Source organism: Muntiacus reevesi, chromosome 3, assembly GCF_963930625.1.
Source record: "Muntiacus reevesi chromosome 3, mMunRee1.1, whole genome shotgun sequence".
Lineage (NCBI taxonomy): Eukaryota > Metazoa > Chordata > Mammalia > Artiodactyla > Cervidae > Muntiacus > Muntiacus reevesi.
Genome location: NC_089251.1, coordinates 165,750,423 through 165,768,397, shown reverse-complemented (window position 1 = coordinate 165,768,397; position 17,975 = coordinate 165,750,423). Strand labels below are relative to the sequence as shown.

At 44.5% G+C, this 17,975-nt stretch overlaps 2 protein-coding genes across 4 annotated transcripts in view; both read right to left on the bottom strand.

The window, feature by feature from the left end:
* Window positions 1-2,458: 2,458 nt before the first annotated feature.
* TMEM242 (transmembrane protein 242) overlaps window positions 2,459-17,975 on the bottom strand; it is a 40,261-nt gene continuing 24,744 nt past the window's right edge. Inside the window, exon 4 of the mRNA XM_065927751.1 lies at window positions 2,459-3,675. Within this exon, the coding sequence (XP_065783823.1) occupies window positions 3,577-3,675 (99 nt within the window). The 3' untranslated portion in view covers window positions 2,459-3,576. The remainder of the gene's footprint in view (window positions 3,676-17,975) is intronic.
* Window positions 15,843-17,392, bottom strand: LDHAL6B (lactate dehydrogenase A like 6B). Of its 3 annotated transcripts, none has more exons than XM_065927750.1 (2): window positions 16,559-17,245; window positions 15,843-16,289 (listed from the first exon to the last, which is right to left on the bottom strand). In XM_065927750.1, exons 1-2 carry the CDS (start codon window positions 17,243-17,245, stop codon window positions 16,254-16,256), a joined length of 723 nt encoding a protein of 240 aa, XP_065783822.1. In that variant the 3' UTR covers window positions 15,843-16,253. The 3 variants fall into 3 exon arrangements, with proteins under 3 accessions (XP_065783822.1, XP_065783821.1, XP_065783820.1); XM_065927749.1 differs by having other exon boundaries at window positions 15,843-16,829; window positions 17,004-17,245; XM_065927748.1 differs by having other exon boundaries at window positions 15,843-17,392.

The window sequence follows — 17,975 nt, the reverse complement described above, 5'->3', positions numbered from 1 at the left end:
GTTGGAGAAGACAACAGGTAGTAATAGAAGTAAACACATTCCCGCCACCCAGGTTGGCAGAGAACGTTAAACCCAAGCTTTTATCCTCGCTTTTCTCCACTTGTTTCTCTCAGACAGCGGGCCCTCCTGCTGGAGTTCCCGGCAGCGCCCTGGATGCGTCCTCTGGTGTTTTCTGTCAGCCTGCAGACCTACACTCCCCCTCAGCCCCGGGTGTCAGGGGCGGCGTGAAGATGAATTTTTGGAGTGTTTTCAGGTGAGCGGGTAGAAGGTGTTCTACAAATATGTTAAGTTTCCTCCATCTGCCTGATTTAGGTTCTTAGAGGAGTCTTATTAAAAATGGCTTTTACCCTTCTGTCAAAGAACATTTATACAGAATCTTTTTTTTTTTTTAGTTAAGTGATCTTGCCTCACCAAAGGCAAAATGTGTCACCTAGCTTATGTAAAAAATATAAATTAAGGTTCTGAATCACTCCACTAATACTTGGGCAGAAAAATTGAACTCTGTGTGCATCCTGGTAACTGTTACAATTTTCTCCAAAACTGAGTTATCTGCCCGCAGATGAAATCTGCCAGCAGCCTCACTTGCTGTTACATATTAATGTCACCACTGGTTGTGGGAGATGCTGCCTTCCCTTCCAGACTCACAAAAGCACAGCCTTGATAATTAATCCTGATAACACCGACACAGAGACCCAAATACCTGACATACTACTCCAGTGACTAGGCAGAAAGGAAAAAAAGTCTCACTTGCACATGGTAAAATACTATGAAAGTACGTATTTTGCTGACTTTCATGGGAGAAAACTTGTATTTTCCTTGGCTGATTTTCATTTCGACTTAAATGTTTGTTTTGAAGGCCATACGGAACCGAACCTGAGAGAGATTAAATTCTGCCCCCAGTGAAATAGCTAAATTCAGTGGATTTTAATTACTTCTATCCCCCTGGGCTTTCCCCACCCCGCTTCATTTCTCAGACGTTCCCCATAGGTTGCAAGGATTAATTTGCAAGCCGGGTCCCACACTATCCATGAGACGAGCAGAATGTACGACAGGCGCGGTGACTGGGGCCGCCCTCTGACCGAGCGGCTGAGGCGGGTTCTTTCCCAGTGTCGGCGCGGCTGGAATGGGGGTCACCCGCGGTCACGGAGCCCCGCAGGGCCCAGGCGGCGGCTCTCTCTGCTGTCGTTAGAATCCGTGTTTCTTATGGAGACCAGCCACTGGGCAGCCTGTGAGGTGGGTCCCGTGACCTATTTTTCATTCCCAGTTTGTTCGCAAACCATATTTTCTTGACTCTGAGAATAACAGTAGCCCATGGATATGTCTTTACAAGGCAGCTAGAACTTACCAGAATATATGTTTTTATTTTTTTAATCCTGGCATGAATCCTGAGGTCTTAGAAGTCGCCCCTCCCTGCCCGCCGTGTTTTTCTATGTTTTCACTGCTTTCTCTAATAGCTCTTTTGGCGCGCAGGGCCTAAATGTAAAGCTTAACGCTCAACCAGGGTAAGCAGCATTCTTAACGGGAGCCGCCTTAATGTTGGCTTGCACATGAAATGGAAATGGCTTGTGTTATCCATCCTTTAAAGAATTTCTAGTGCTCAGCCTCCATGAAATGGATTGCTTATGGGGAGATAATGTCTGTTCTATTCCTTTTTAAGTCTGTGAAAAATGTCATCCTGGTTAATAGGGTGATTAAAACTCTTTATGCTCCAGGAGATAAATGTGATTATGTTTGTCATACTCTACCCAAGATAAAGACAGCAGAGAAGGCAAACTTGAAATTCCATAACATTTCCTCTCTTCCATATCCAGGAACATTCAGAACTCAGTACACAGATGGTACTTCACATAAAGAATAACATTATCTGTTAAACATTTTTCCTTTCCATTAACCAATTTAACAATATGCCTCTGGTATAAATGGAATAGACAAATGACTACATCTTCTGATATCTGAGTTCTGACTGCAGGAAAAAACCACTTTACTCATATTGCTTTTCTTTTAACTTTCATCTTTGTTACTTTATTTTTTGCTTTGAAAATGCAGCCAGAGCCTCTATTTGGTACCTGTCTTAGGGAATCTGTCCCCATCAACCTTTCTGCAGCAGGTGATTCATCATCACTTATGGGAGTCCCCCGCCACCCCTCAAGGACAAGAGACGCATCTGGAAAGGGCTCTGTAAACATCAGACATGTAAACGTTCATTGCTTTAGGCCTTAGGCCTCCGGCACACACCCACCAGCCACCCAGGCTGAGACTCTTAACAGGGACAAAACCTGCTCCGATTTCCTCCCGACTTTGCTTCCCTCATTTCATTCAAACACTAGAGATATTTTGTTGCAGAGATTTAGTTAAGAATGAAAGGTGGGTGAAGAGTTTTTTGCTACTTTACATACCCTGATAAATTTCAGTCCTTTTTAGTCTTGGATTTTAAACAGGTTACATATGAATCCCAGACGCTGATTACACCTGTTTAATTAACAATACCGCAGTTTTAACAGGGTAAGATAGTCCAGAGAAAAATGTTAATTATGCACTTGACATTTCATTTAAAACTTTTCCTTAAAATGAAAAGGTTTCATTAAAAGAGATAAATTTCAAATGTACTTTATTAAACTGATTGCTAATTAGCACCTAAGCAATTATAAAGAAAATACACAATGATATTCAACCAGAGGTTATTTTTCTGGACATACTGACATAGTAAACGTACTTTTCTTTAAAAAATTTTAATTCACCTAGAGACTCAATATTCATGCAGGTACATTTCTGGTTAAAAATATTTGTTAAGATAGATGATAACCGGTCTATTTTAATATTGACAACTGAGATAAAACTACAAACTGTCAGGCAATGTTTAGGGACCTAGAATCAACTTGTCAAAAAAGTACATTTTATACCCATAATATCATTGTTTTTGCATGATTATCCTTTCCATGGATTATTTTTTCAAGGTTATCACAATCTGTTACTGGCTTCTTGTCTAAGAATTTACAGGTTTACAGGGCCTTAAAGTGAGGCCGTCAGGTAAACAGCGCACAAACCGCAGACCGCGTTCAGGACAGCAGGGCCACTGCACTGCCTGCGGACGGGCGTGACTTCCAGGAGCGAGTCCGCCAGGTCCTGACAGCCACATGCTGACAGGCGAGGCTGCTGAAGCTTACCTAGCTAGACACACTGAGGTACCAGTCTGTTTATAAAGATTTTCCATCGTACATAATAATTTTTTTTTCAGGTAGAAAACTTGGGTTTCAACTTTTAGTCATGAAAGTATTTCCCCTGGGATTTCCTTCACCCAGAGAAGGTACCCATATAATTATTTTTAAACAGTCTAACTTTTCAAACTTTGCTAACCCTAACCCCCTCCCCCTCACGGGAACATAACCAGATCAGCTGTGAAAGGGCAGCGCCCAGTCATGACGGCAGGTTCCTGTGAGGACGCGCAATGCCGTCCAGCCCAGAGGTCAGTCGGCAACCTGTGTGTTCCTGAGAACTCACTCGAGTCCCTTCGGGGCTGCAGCAGCTCCAAAGCCAGCCTTCCCCGTAGCAATCCAGACTTCATCCACCGTGCTCCTCTCATTTGGATCTCAGTGCTTCCTCCCACTCAACAGCCGACTCAGAGTTCTTGGGAATTGCTGGAAATATTGACTGCATTTTATTTCGAAAGTCTTTCATCTGAAAGATGAAAAAAATCAGTCATCAAATGTTAAAAGATGGGGAAAAGAGCCAAAATTAGAAATGGACCCTGTTGCTGGCTGACTGATACATCATTGCTGTGGGTACCAAGCAAAGAAGACCAACAAAAGGAAGAGACTGTCCTTGCTGCCTTGGAAGACAGTAAGACAGACCTCTTTTCTTCTTTCCAGTATAAGTCTATTGGGCCTTAAATAACATAAAACTCTGAATCTGAAAGGCAACATGCTTATCGTCAACCCTCCAAGACATTTATTTCCTACCAGAAGACAGCTTACGTTGTTGGCCTTCATATATAAAGATGCAGCTGAGAATGGGATTTCTATCTAAATAAATGAATCTACTAAAGCTATTCAAACTTAGAAGAATTTGGGGGCCAGAAGGACGGAGTGGGGAGAAGAAACCTAGGGGCTAAATCAAGGAGGAATCAATGAATGGCAGATAAAGTAGAATGTTCTTAGGCACCGACAGTGTTGAAAAATCTCTGAAAAAGTTTTCCCAGCAGACAGTGACTTGGAATCGAGGGCCCGGAGCAGGAGTTTGGAAGATCTTGACGTGCCAGATCAAGTCCACCTCTGTGCGCGGCCCCGTGGGTGGGGAACAGTAACTTACGGGAGGTGGACAATCTTTACCGGAGGTGACAGCAGCTCCACACCAATTCATTCTCTACACCTAGATGGTCCTGTTCACACAGCGCTGCAGTCTTCTCCTTAACCACCTCCCAACCGGGCTTCCCCGATGGCTAAGCGGCACAGAATAATCTGCCTGTGACGCAAGGGGCTCTCGTTCGATCCGGGTCGGGAGGATCCCCGGAGAAGGAACCGGCCACCCACTCCAGGATTCTTGCCTGGGGGACCCAATGGACAGAGGAGCCTGGCGTGCTCCAGTCCATGGGGTCACAGATTCAGACACAACTGAGCAGCAACAACCCAACCATTATTTCTCAAGGATACAGATCTCCTCAGTCAAACTGTGAAGCACCCTGGATTCACAGCAACATGTAAGCCATTTCTTGGAGTGACTGAGAGTCAGTATTTTTTTCCCTTAATGTTGATGCTTACTTAATTTCAATCAGAAGCTGAATCCTTGTGCTGTTTCCCAATTCAGGAGGTGCATCCTGTTTGGAACTTGTTAATTTCGGGGCATTTACTCCAGTCACGGTGGCACCGCTGTTAGCACAGACCCTGTTATCAAGTAGACCTCTCTGTTCAAAGTCCAACTCACCTACTTGGGAAGTCTGCTTACTCTCGCTAAGGGGTAGATCCCACGTGTGCAGGATGGAGGGAATTACCTGCTTACAGAGCTGAGAGGACTGAGATAACATACTAAGCACAGCACCTGGTAGTGCTCAACATACATCACCTGTCGTCACTACAGCAGCATCAAAATACTATGTTCCAAGAACAAAGCTCATGTGGATGTAAATATTACCGCATGCTTGTCAAAAGCATTAATTTACAGTCACATCACTGTGGTTTAACTATTCTGATAACTGAAGACATATACGGTTATCCACTGTAAGAGGTCTGTAGGTCCACGAGCACCTTCTCGAGGTCTGGGTCCAGACCCCGGTCTTGATGACACACACACACGTCCATGGTATTTGTCCCCCCAGGCCCTCTCCCATGCAGCCCTCTGTACTGTGACGAACCCTGCGTGAGAGGTTTCCAACTCAAGGCAGTGCTCTGTCCCTGGGGGGGTGTGGCAGGGGACGACTGGAAATGTAGTTCTAAGAAGTTCTCTTAGAGAGTCCTGACAGTCGGGCTGTCACACTCACAGGGGATCACTGTTGGCATTTGGGGGTAGGGATGCTAAATGTCTAGGATGGCCCACAAAAACAGCGGCTTTGTCCAAAATACCCAAGGGTGCCCCCTGCAGACTTTCTCAGCTGAAAGACACCTCTGGCCAGGATTTGCAACGCACTGCTTGGGTCTTTCCTGTCACGTCTCTGGTTGAACGTCTGTTACAGTCAAGCCTAACGACAGGGTTCTCTGGTCAGGTACCAGCCACCAGGACATGAATAGACTCATCTACCATCCTGCCTTCTCAAGGAGATGGAAGGAGGTCGGTCGCTGAGAAGGCGGAGGCGGGAACTCGGATGAGGCCTGGGAGGCAGCGTGCAGAATGGCTGCTCTGCTTCAGTCCAGGGTGGTGGGGGTGGGCGTTGTGCTCCCATTTCCTTTTCTTGTTCCTTTGCTCTAATTTCCCAAGGATTATCTACTTGTTCTCAGGGTCATAAGTGAGTAACTGAACCATTAGAAGGAATCATATCTGAAAAACAGCTAACTAGGAACAGACAGGCTTCCGAGCCAGATGAAGGGAAGGAAAGAAGTGGGATAAGAGCACCACGCGGCCCTTTATTTACTTAGAGCTGAGGAGAAGCCCAGCCAGCACGCGGAGCAGAGAGACCCGAGCCCACCTCCCAGGAGCACATCAGCGTCACAACTACCTGTGGATCCGCCACCGATGAAAAGACTAGATAGAGCCTGCCAGAGAAGATCTTTCACCACAAAAGACGTGAAGGAGGACCCACAGCACGATGAGGGGGAATGGTGGACCGGATACGTTAAGTCCCACATCCCCAGGTGGGACCCACAGGACAAATACTCTGCACAGGTTCTCCCAGAGAAGCGAGGGTTCTGGCCCCATGTCAGGTTCCCTAGCCTGGGGTTCCTGCACCGGGAAGGCAAACTCCTAGGGAATCTGACTTTTGAAGGCCCCAAACCAGTGAGGCTTGGTTTCAGGAGTCCCAGAGGACTGGGGAAATAGAGATTTCACTCCTAAAGGACAGAATCTCAGAATCTCAGACTCCAGGATCCAGGACAAAAGCAGTAATTTGACAGCAGCCTGGGTCAGCCCACCTGCTGGTCTTGGAGAGTCTCCTGGAGAGCTCGGAGGCCACTGCAGTTCATCGTGGGGCACAGACACGGGGCCGCTGTTCTCGGGGGCTCCCTCTAGCACTTGACACCGGTGCTGGAGGCACCAGTGTGGGATCCTCCCCGTGGCTCATCAGTGCCAAGACCTGACCCACTGCTGGGATACCTCAGGCCAAGCGACTAATGGGGCTGGGAAGCAGGTAGGCTGCCTTAAGACCTCCGGAGCCCAGCTGCCTCATTTAGACACGGCCCTGTCCACCAGAGGGTCCAGGGCCCGCTCCACCCATCAGTGGGCAGGCACCAGCCCCAGAGCCCCTTGGGCCTGGCCCTGTCCTCCAGGAAGCCTGCTCTAGCCTCCAGGCTGGCCTCGTTCACCAGGGGCAGGCCCCAGATGCAGGAAAACTACACTCATACAGCCTGCGAGCCCGTCTCCCCAGCACCAGGCCAACCTAACTGAGCCAGGAACCATCTCCCCTGCTTCCCCCACCCCTCCCAGGGATCTGACACCAGCTCTGAGACCCTCGGCCCTGTAACCAGACTCCAAGGCCGGCTCCGCCTGCCAGTAGTCCGAGCACTGAGTCCAGGACCTGGTTTCACCCCGCAGTGGGCAGACAACAGTCCCAGAATCTTCTAGACTCTGACTCCACACGCCAGTACTAGCCTCAGGGCCCCCTGAGGTTCTGCAGTCAGCTGCCTCGTGACCCGGCCCAGCAGCTGGCAGCTTCCACACAAGGCAGGGTGTAGCAGCCAGCTGGACCGGAGGCCAACCAAACAGTACGGTACTGCCACAAAAACAGACCCGCAGATCAGTGGGACAGAATGGAGCCCAGAGATACACCCGTGCACTCACGGTCAATCCATCTGCGACACAGGAGGCAAAAACACATAATGGAGAAAAGACAGCCTCTTCAGTAAGTGCTGTTGGGAAACACTGGACAAGTGAAAGAATGAAATCAGAACATTCTCTAACACCCTACCAAAATGTAAAAATGGGTTAAAAACCTAAATGTAAGATTGGAAACTATAAAACTCCCAGAGGAAAACATAGGCAGAATATTCTTTGACATAAATCGCAGCAATATATTTTTGGATCTGTCTCCTAAAGCAAAAGAAATGAAAGCAAAAATAAATGAGACCTAATTAAACTTAAAAGGTTTTGTACAACAAAGGAAACCATCAACAAAGTAAAAAGACAACCTACTGAATGGGAGAAGATATTTGCAAATGATAAGACTGATGCAGGGTTAATATCCAACAAATATCAACAGCTCATACAGCTCATAATTAAAAAAATCAAACAACCCAATTAAACATGGGCAGATGACATGAATAGACATTTTTTCAGAGAGAACATGCAGATGGCCAACAGGCTCATGAAAAGATCCTCAGGATCCTTGATCATCAGGGAAATGCAAATCAAAACTACACTGAGATAACACCTCACACCTGTCAGAACGGCTGTCTTCAAAAAGAACACAAATAACCAATGTTGGTGGAGAAAAGGGAACACCTGTACACTATTGGTGTAATTTGGCAAATTGGTGTAGGCACCAATTTGGAAAACGGTATGGAGGCTTCTCAGAAAACTGAAAACAGAACTACCATATGACCCAGCAATTCCACTCCTGGGAATATATCCAAAAGAACACTAATTCAAAAAGATACAGACAGTCCAATGCTCATTTAGCAGCATTATTTACAATTGCCAAGATATGGAAGCAACGTAAGTCTGCATCAACAGATGAATGGATGAAGACGATGTGGTGTATGTACACTGTAAGACTAATCAGCCATAAAAAGGAATGAAAGTGTGCCACTTGCAACAACATGGACAGACTTGGGGGTATTATGCTAAGTGAAATAAATCCAACAGGGAAAGACAAATACTGTATGATCTCACTTACATGTGGAATCTAAAAAATACAACAGACTAGTGAATATAACAACAAAAAAAACAGACTCAAAGATAAGGAGACCAGTGGTTACTACTGGGATAAGGGAAGGGGGAGGGGCACAGTACGGGTAGGGGATTAAGACGTACAAACCACTGGTATAAAATACACTGTGCAACACAGGGCATGTGGTCAATGTAACCATAAATGGAGCATAACTTTAAAATTAGGAACTATTTTGTACACCTGTTACTTATATGGTGTATCACCTATACTTCACTGAAAAAAACCTTTAAAATTTTACAGCTGTGGAAATGGAAACCGAGCATCTCCTTATAAACAGGGCCTCAAGTCGCTTTCAGCAGAAAGCCTCATAGAAAGTCTCTAAGCTTGTACTATTTATAGTACATGGATAGTTAAATGAAGACCTTTAGTTTTTTTCCACCTATTTCAGTTTCTGATATGCAGATCAGAGGTGTTGGTCTTATCAGTGATACGCTATCACAGGTCAACAGAACACTCCTCTGCTGAAAAATGTGCTTGACAAAAGACTTAGGAACTGAGTACGTTTAAGCAAATTATAAAGTAAATATTACCAAGTTCCACAATAATAATTACAGCTATTGCCACAAAACCATCCCCCTAGGGCGCTAACACCACAGAAGCCCGGTGAGGACAGGGCATGTTGGGAGCCTGAGTATCCACCCAGCAACTCAATCTAGCTCTGAAGCATTTTCTAGACTCTGGGAGTCTTCCCTGCAGTCCTCCTCATCCCTCTTCCTCTCTGACCAAGGAGAATTCTCTGTGGTCACAGATGACAAGCCTACCCTTCTAAACAGGGCCACTGCATACTGCACAACTCAGGATGCTCTCCTCAAAGACTGGGACACGAACGGCACTCCTAGGCAGTGAGCCCACTGCGCCAAGAACCTCATCCTGAGTCCCAGAGTTTGTGTCCACCAGTGCTGGGCTGTAACATCGTCAGAAAGCAGCAGTCTCTTCAACAGTACCTGAACTGTGAACTTCTAGATGTTCAAGCTGAATTTAGAAAAGGCAGAGGAACCAGAGATCAAACTGCCAACATCTGCTGGATCATCAAAAAAGCAACAGAGTTCCAGAAAAAGGTCTACTTCTGCTTTATTAACTATGCCAAAGGACTGTGTGGACCACAACAAACTCTGGAAAATTCTTAAAGAGATGGGAATACCAGACCACCTGACCTGCCTCCTGAGAAATCTGTATGCAGGTCAGGAAGCAACAGTTAGAATTGGACATGGAATAACAGACTGGTTCCAAATAGGGAAAAGAGTACATCAAGGTATTGTATATATTGTCACCCTGCTTATTTAACTTATATGCAGAGTACATCGTATATCATGAGAAACGCTGGGCTAGATGAAGCACAAGCTGGAATCAAGATTCCTAGGAGAAATATCAGTAACCTCAGATATGCAGATGACACCACCCTTATGGCAGAAAGCGAAAAACTAAAGAGCCTCTTGATGAAAGTGAAAGAGGAGAGTGAAAAAGTTGGCTTAAAACTCAACATTCAGAAAACTAAGATCATGGCATCTGGTCCCATCACTTCATGGCAAATAGATGGGGAAACAGTGGAAAAAGTGGCAGACTTTATTTTTGGGGGCTCCAAAATCACTGCAGATGGTGACTGCAGCCATGAATTAAAAGACACTTGCTCCTTGGAAGAAAAGCTGTGACCAACCTAGACAGTATATTAAAAAAGCAGAGACTTGACTTTACCAACAAAGGTCTGTCTAGTCAAATCTATGGTTTTTCCAGTGGTCATGTATGGATGTGAGAGTTGGACTATAAAGAAAGCTGAGTGCCAAAGAATTGATGCTTTTGAACTGTGGTGATGGAGAAGACTCTTGAGAATCCCTTGGACTGCAAGAAGATCCAACCAGTCAATCCTAAAGGAGATCAGTCCTGAATATTCATTGGAAGGACTGATGCTGAAGCTGAAACTCCAATACTTTGGCGACCTGATGTGAAGAGCTCACTCATTTGAAAAGATCCTGATGCTGGGAAGGATTGAAGGCGGGAGGAGGAGGAGAAGGGGACAACAGAGGACGAGATGGTTGGATGGCATCACTGACTCAATGGACATGAGTTTGAGTAAACTCCAGGAGTTGGTGATAGACAAGGAGGCCTGGCATGCTGCAGTCCACGGGGTTGCAAATACTCGGACACAACTGAGCGACTGAACTGAACTGAACTGAACTGAGCAGTCTCTAAGGCAGCAGTTCTGAGTGTTATGACAATAGGAAAATGATTACAAGTAATCTGTCACTAATATGGATTTTCTGATTGATGTTCTAGGTTTAGAATAGATTCAAGATTTTGTCTCCAACAATGTTACTACTCACATTCACACTGCAACAGCTTTCTGAAGGGCGATTTAGCTAGTATGCCAGGAGTGAACCATGGGATATTACTACACATTTACCGTGTCTGTCTTGGCAAGGAAAAGAACAACATGAAAACTTTTGGTGTTATATATAGTGTGCTGAAAAATTACTTAAAAGCTAAGGTTATATCCCCAATTTAATGAATTTGAGAAAACCCTTACAGCATCTAATAAATAGGCAGCTACTGGAATTAGGCGCTCCAAGTTTTAAAATGTCTTTGCCACTGAATAGCTCATTTAGCATCAATTTTCTCACTTGCAGGTACAGGATGGCTGCCAGCCTCGGTGCTGAGGTTAGAATAATGAAAGCTTTATAGGACCAACTGATGAGAAAGCCTTTGAATCTATCAGTAATTACAGTGCCAACGGGAATTTTGAAGAACTTGGAAATTCAGCTTCTTCATAAAACTGAGTAAGACTGTAAATGCTTCCTGAACAAGAGTGTCTGCCATTTAAGATCACCTATGTGCTAGACCCACCAAGCAGTAGGCTTTTATTTAGCTTTCACAATTCTTTGTGGCAGAAATGAAGGCCACCGTTTTATATACGAGAAACCAGAGGTCGGAGAGGTTAACCCACCCATGGTGATCTGATTTATAAGTACAACTGCCTCACTGGCATCCAGGCTCTTTCCCCACAACCACTGTGGTTCTGCGACCTGGAAAGACCTCTACAACTTCTACTCATGTGCCCACTTTCCCTAAAAATGACTTTAAAAGCCTGAAATATGTACTTCTTGCAATGGTGACCATGTTATTCAGAATGCTAAGATGATGCAGATAAAGTGCTGCACTCAATATGCCAGCAAATCTGGAAAACTCAGCAGTGGCCACAGGACTGGGAAGGGTCAGTTTTTATTCCAATCCCAGTGTTTACTGACAGCCAGTACTCATCTGCTTCTGGATACAGGGGGTAATACTTCCGTCTATAAGGGAGAGATGAAGCCTTCTGTAGTGAACAATGCAAAGAAGTAGAGGAAAACAACAGAATGGGAAAGACTAGAGATCTCTTCAAGAAAATTAGAGATACCAAGGGAACATTTCATGCAAAGATGGGCACAATAAAGGACAGAAATGGTATGGACCTAACAGAAGCAGAAGGATTAAAAGGTGGCAAGAATACACAGGAGAACTGTACAAAAAAGGTCTTAATGACCCAGATAACCATGATGGTATGATCACTCACCTAGAGCCAGACATCGCAGAGTGTGAAGTCAAGCAGGCCTTAGGAAGAATTACTACAAACGAAGCTAGCGGAGGTGATGGAATTCCAGCTAAGCTATTTCAAATCCTAAAAGATGATGCTGTGAAAGTGCTGCACTCAATATGCCAGCAAATTTGGAAAAGTCAGCAGTGGTCACAGGACTGGAAGAGGTCAGTTTTTATTCCAATCCCAAAGAAGGGCAATACCAAAGAATGTTCAAACTACCACACAATTGCACTCATTTTACATGCTAGCAAGGTAATGCTCAAAATCCGTCAAACTAGGCTTCAGCAGTACATGAACTAAGAACTTGGAGATGTACAAGCTGAATTTAAAAAGCCAGAGAAATGAGTGGATGGGGAGTTTGGGGGAGACTGGATACATGTGTATGTATGGCTAAGTCCCTTCACCATTCACGTTAATTGGCTGTACCCCAATACATAATGTTTTTGGTGTTAATAATAAAAATCCCTGTGGCATTTTTCAAAAAAGAAAAAAAGGGCAGAGGAACCACAGATCAAATTGCCAACATCCATTGGATCATAGAAAAAACAAAGAAATTCCAGGAAAGCATCCACTTCTGCTTCACTGATTACACTAAAGCCTTTCACTGTGTAGATCACAACAAACTGTGGAAAATTCTTTTTTTTTTTTTTTTTTTGGAAAATTCTTAAATAGATGGGAATACCAGATCACCTTACCTATGTCCTGAAAAACCTGTATGCAGGTCAAGAAGCAACAGTTAGAACCAGACATGGAACAATGGGCTGGTTCAAAGTTGGGAAAGGAGTATGTCAAGGCTGTATTCTGTCACCCTGCTTATTTAACGTACATGTAGAGTGCATCATGTGAAATGCTGGATGGATGAATCACAAGCTGAAAGGGATCAAGATCGCTGGGAGAAATATTAGTAACCTCAGATATGCAGATGACACCACCCTAATGACAGAAAATGAAGAGGAACTAAAGAGCCTCGTGATGAAAGTGAACGAGGAGAGTGAAAAAGTTGGCTTAAAACTCAACATTCAAAAAACTAAGATCATGGCATCTGGTCCCATCACTTCATGGCAAATAGATGAGGAAACAGTGGCAGACTTTTTTTGGGGGGGTCCAAAATCACTGCAGATGGTGACTGCAGCCATGAAATTAAAAGACACTTGCTCCTTGGAAGAAAAGCTATGACAAACCTAGACACCATATCAAAAAGCAGAGACATCACTTTGCTGACAAAGGTCTGTCATCAAAGCTATGGTTTTTCCAGTAGTCATTTATGGATGTGAGAGTGGGACCATAAAGGCTGAGCGCCAACAATTGTTTTTGAACTATGGTGCTGGAGTCCCTTGGACAGCAAGGAGATCAAACCAGTCAATCCTAAAGGAAATCAATCCTGAATATTCATTGCAAGGACTGAAGCTGAAGCTCCAATACTGTGACCACCTGATGTGAAGAGCCAACTCATTGGAAAAGACCCTGATGCTGGGAAAGGTCAAGGGCAGGAGGAGTCAACAGAGGAGGAGAATGGCTGGATGGCATCACTGAGTCAATGGACATGAGTTTGAGCAAATTCTGGGAGATAGTGAAGGACAGGGAAGCCTGGCGTGCTGCAGTCCCTGGGGTCCCAGAGAGTCAGACACGACTGAGTGAGTGAGCGACAGTACCTCTCTACCCTTTTGAAGTTAGGCAACTATGTGACTCATTCTGGCTAATGAAATATGAGTAAAAGAAATCTGTGTCACTTCCTAGGTGAAGCATATTACTGCAAGTGTTCCAGCCTCCAGGCCTCTCTCCCCTTTTCCATAGCAATCACAGAAACCTGTTTGCTGCAGTGGTGCCTCAAGATGAAAGAAACTTGAGGTATGAAGCCAGCCTGTGGAGGACAGGTTCCCTAGAGAGTTGCATAAACCCAGTGAATTTTAGGAAAGAAAGAAACCTCTAAGCCACACAGTTGGAGATTATTCTTTTACTGTAATATAACCCAGCCTATCCTGACTGACATAGCTGGTGAAGAGAAATCGCAGAATAGACCTAAGGCAGGCTCTGATATCCTTCACTATTATGTTAAATTTGGCTAAAACACGGAAGAATAAAAACTTAAGGGTTGGACAAGGGGGAAAGAGAAACTTGGTGTTAAACTTAAATAGGTTTTAGAATCACCTAGAAAAACCAAACCACCACTCTTCCCACCTTAAGGGAGCTCAGCACATTGATTAATCCCATTATATGACACAGCTTCTGAGGAAATCAGAACATTTTGATATTTTCAATGAACTAGTGTGGGAGCTCTGATCAGCTTAAGTAAAGAGTCAGTTTTTTGGGGGGTGGATTAGAGTCCTATGTCAGAAAAGGCAATGGCACCCCACTCCAGTACTCTTGCCTGGAAAATCCCATGGATGGAGGAGCCTGGTAGGCTGCAGTCCATGGGGTCTCTAAGAGTCAGACAGGACTGAGCGACTTCACTTTCACTTTTCACTTTCATGCACTGGAGAAGGAAATGGCAACCCACTCCAGTGTTCTTGCCTGGAGAATCCCAGGGACGGGGGAGCCTTGGTGGGTTGCCGTCTATGGGGTCACACAGAGTTGGACATGACTGAAGTGACTTAACAGCAGCAGCAGCCTAGCCCTATGTCTATTTAGTAAAACTGAACTAAGCAGGACTAGGCTTAATTTAGAGAGTAGCTGCTGGTGTGTTTCAAGTTTTGATTAGGTCTGTTGATACCCACATAAATCTGAGAAATGTCTGAACATACCATGTAATTTATTTAATATTCATTTGCATTAGGAAGGCTAAGATTCTCGTTTTCTAAGTTATAAGTCCCATTATTTAGGTAAAGGTCAGACAAGCATCTTTCTCCTAAACCTTCACTGTATCACATCCATACAGTCAGGAATCTGTAATAAAGTCAATTGATTTAGGAATAAAAAGTGTACATGTAACTTTCTGAAAAATACAATCCCTGAAGGACTCACAAAAAATGGTCAATTATTATGACAATGATTAACAACAGGGGCACAATTCAAAAGCAAAAGCTTTCTGTTAATGTGCAGTAAACTGAGCAACAGGGATGACCCTAGAGTGTCTTAGGGCCAGGGCATGCCCTGCAGCTAAGACTCAGTCCAGTAAGAACAACTTATAACATGCTTCTTGATTTAATGTGCTAACAGGTCAGGTTCTCAGCAGCAGTTCTAAAACTATTTCGATCAGGCTTTATTTTTAGTAAGTGAACCACCTATGACTCTCAGGCCTCTTCCTAAAAGCTTTATATTTTACTGCATTAAATAATAAAAAATTTATGACATTTCGACTCCATTTGTTTGACTTAATATGACTGGAATGCTAGATTTCTAATTTAAAAAGATATGCAGCAAGCAACAAAGATTTATTGTATAGTACAGGGAATTACAGTATCTTGTAATAACCTGTAACAGAAAATCTGAAAAACAATATGTATTTATGTATAACTGAATCACCTTGCTGTACACCTGAAACACTGTTAAGTCAACTATATTCCAATAAAATACATGTAAAGAAATATTACCAAGTCACAATCATTTTCATTTTTTACCTAGTGATCCTACTTCACTGGCACATGTAACATGAGCATACACAAACACAGAACACACAGGAACTGCGTGCACTCCCATTTTATGACGCCTTTTTTTTTTTTAAAGTCTGGCTGATAGTCACAGCGGAATGAAGATACTGACGGCTCAGTAACAGAGCTTCTGTGTGTAAGTTTTATTTTCACACTGTACAGGAAGTTACTCGTAAATGAACACAGGTATAATGCACCCAGAGCAAAAGAATGAACATGGACTTAATGAAAAGAATCAGCATTTCTGTAACACAACAAACACCTGCATCCCACATTTTTTTTGAACAATTGGCAACTCTACACGTACACACACACATAAAGCAAGGACTGATAAATCATTGGTACAAAAACACCTTACTTGATGCAGTCACTTAGGAACTGTTAAAAAGTATTACCTAGAATCTGGATGCTAAATAAAAGGGGGGGGGGGCTAAATAGGGGAGTCACTCTACCCCTGTCTCCAAATTTTAGGAATTCAAATTTATTCAAAAACTAGACATACACGAGACCATAACCACTACCTTTGATCAGTAACTTAAGAACGGTAGTTAGTTTTAACCAACTTTAAAACTTAAGCTCCTTTTGAATATCCCAAAGTGTTTTTGCACTCTTCTGCAGACGAGCCTCTTCTTCGGGGGCCAACTTTACTTTTATAAGGTCAGTAATACCACTCTCCCCCAGAATACAAGGAACACTGAGGAATACTTCTTCATTTATTCCATAGAGACCCTTAATTCTGGTGGAAACTGGATGCACTCTCCTAAGATTCTTCAAAATACTTTCTGTTAGGTCAGCTACAGATAGGCCAATGGCCCAAGAAGTATAACCTTTCATTTTAATAATCTCATAGGCACTAGCAACCACATCTCTGTGAACATTTTTCCACTGCTCGGGATCTTTATCAGTTCCTATATCTAAGTTCAGTTCCTTCAGAGGGACGCCGGCGATGTTCACTCCACTCCACACAGGAACACTTGAGTCTCCATGCTCTCCAAGGATCCACCCATGACAGCTTTCAGAATGGATACTAAGCCTTTGCCCAATCAAGAAACGGAAACGGGCAGTGTCCAGATTACAACCACTTCCAATAACACGGTTTTGGGGAAAGGCACTCAACTTCCACGCTACGTACGTTAAGATATCCACCGGATTGGAAACCACAATCAGTTTGCAGCGCGGACTGTACTGAACGATATTGGACATCATTAACTTAAAGATGGCCACATTTCGCTGGACTAAATTAAGGCGTGTTTCTCCTTTTTCCTGGCGTGCACCTGCCGTGATAATCACGAGGCTGGAGTTCGCAGTGACAAGGTAATCTCTGCTGGAAACAATGTTTGGCATTTTCACGAAAGGGCTGCCATGCTGAAGATCCATTGTCTCACCCTTCAGCCGGCCTTCATCAACATCCACCAGGGCGAGTTCATCGCTCAAGCCTTTTAATAGGATGCTGATAGCACAGGCCATGCCAACCGATCCAGTTCCTACGATGGAGATCTTACTGTTGCGAACGGGCTCCTCTGAAGAGAAATTCTTCATCAGCTCACACTTGACCGTCGCCATCTTGGATGTGGCGGCCACGGCCCAGGCGCCCCCGAGGGGGATGGCTGCCAGCGGGCGGGGGCTTAGGGCCATTCCCGGGCACAAGAAATTCGCCCTCACAGTGCCCGCTCTCTGGCTGGCCCGCAGGATTCCCACAGTCCAGCTCATGGCTATTCACTTCAGAGGTAAAGGCAGAAAGCAGCAAGCACCCTTAGAAGCTCGAAAGGAGACTGACCGTTGGCCGGTTCTCAGCCCTCACTGCGGCTGCGCAAGGCCGGGGCCTCGCGACACCCCCTCCAGCCGGCTACTGCGGCTGCGCAAGGCCGGGACCTCGCGGCACCCCCTCCAGCCGGCTACTGCGGCTGCGCAAGGCGGCTCAGCGCGCCTGGCCTCTAAAGGGCCTCAACAAAGTATCAAAAGGGGAAGCTACTTCTAGCAAATGAATTCTGGAGTTAAAAGTTTTAGAAACCCGCTAATTCTCTCCAATACTTAGTATGTATAATGGGCCAACCCAGATCCTTATTACTGATTTTGTTTTTACGACATATGCCAATAAAAATACTTTCATTAAGTACACATGAAAATACGGTTAAATGTTCTTAACGATATTCCTGCCAAGAATAGTCAATCAGGTGCGAATCCTTTGTCTCCCAATGGCCTCCGGCACCATTTTCCTGCATCTGCGGGAAAAACAGGCCTTCTGTTTCCGTTGTACCCGTTTCAAGAACCTTCTATTTGGAAAGACTTCCGC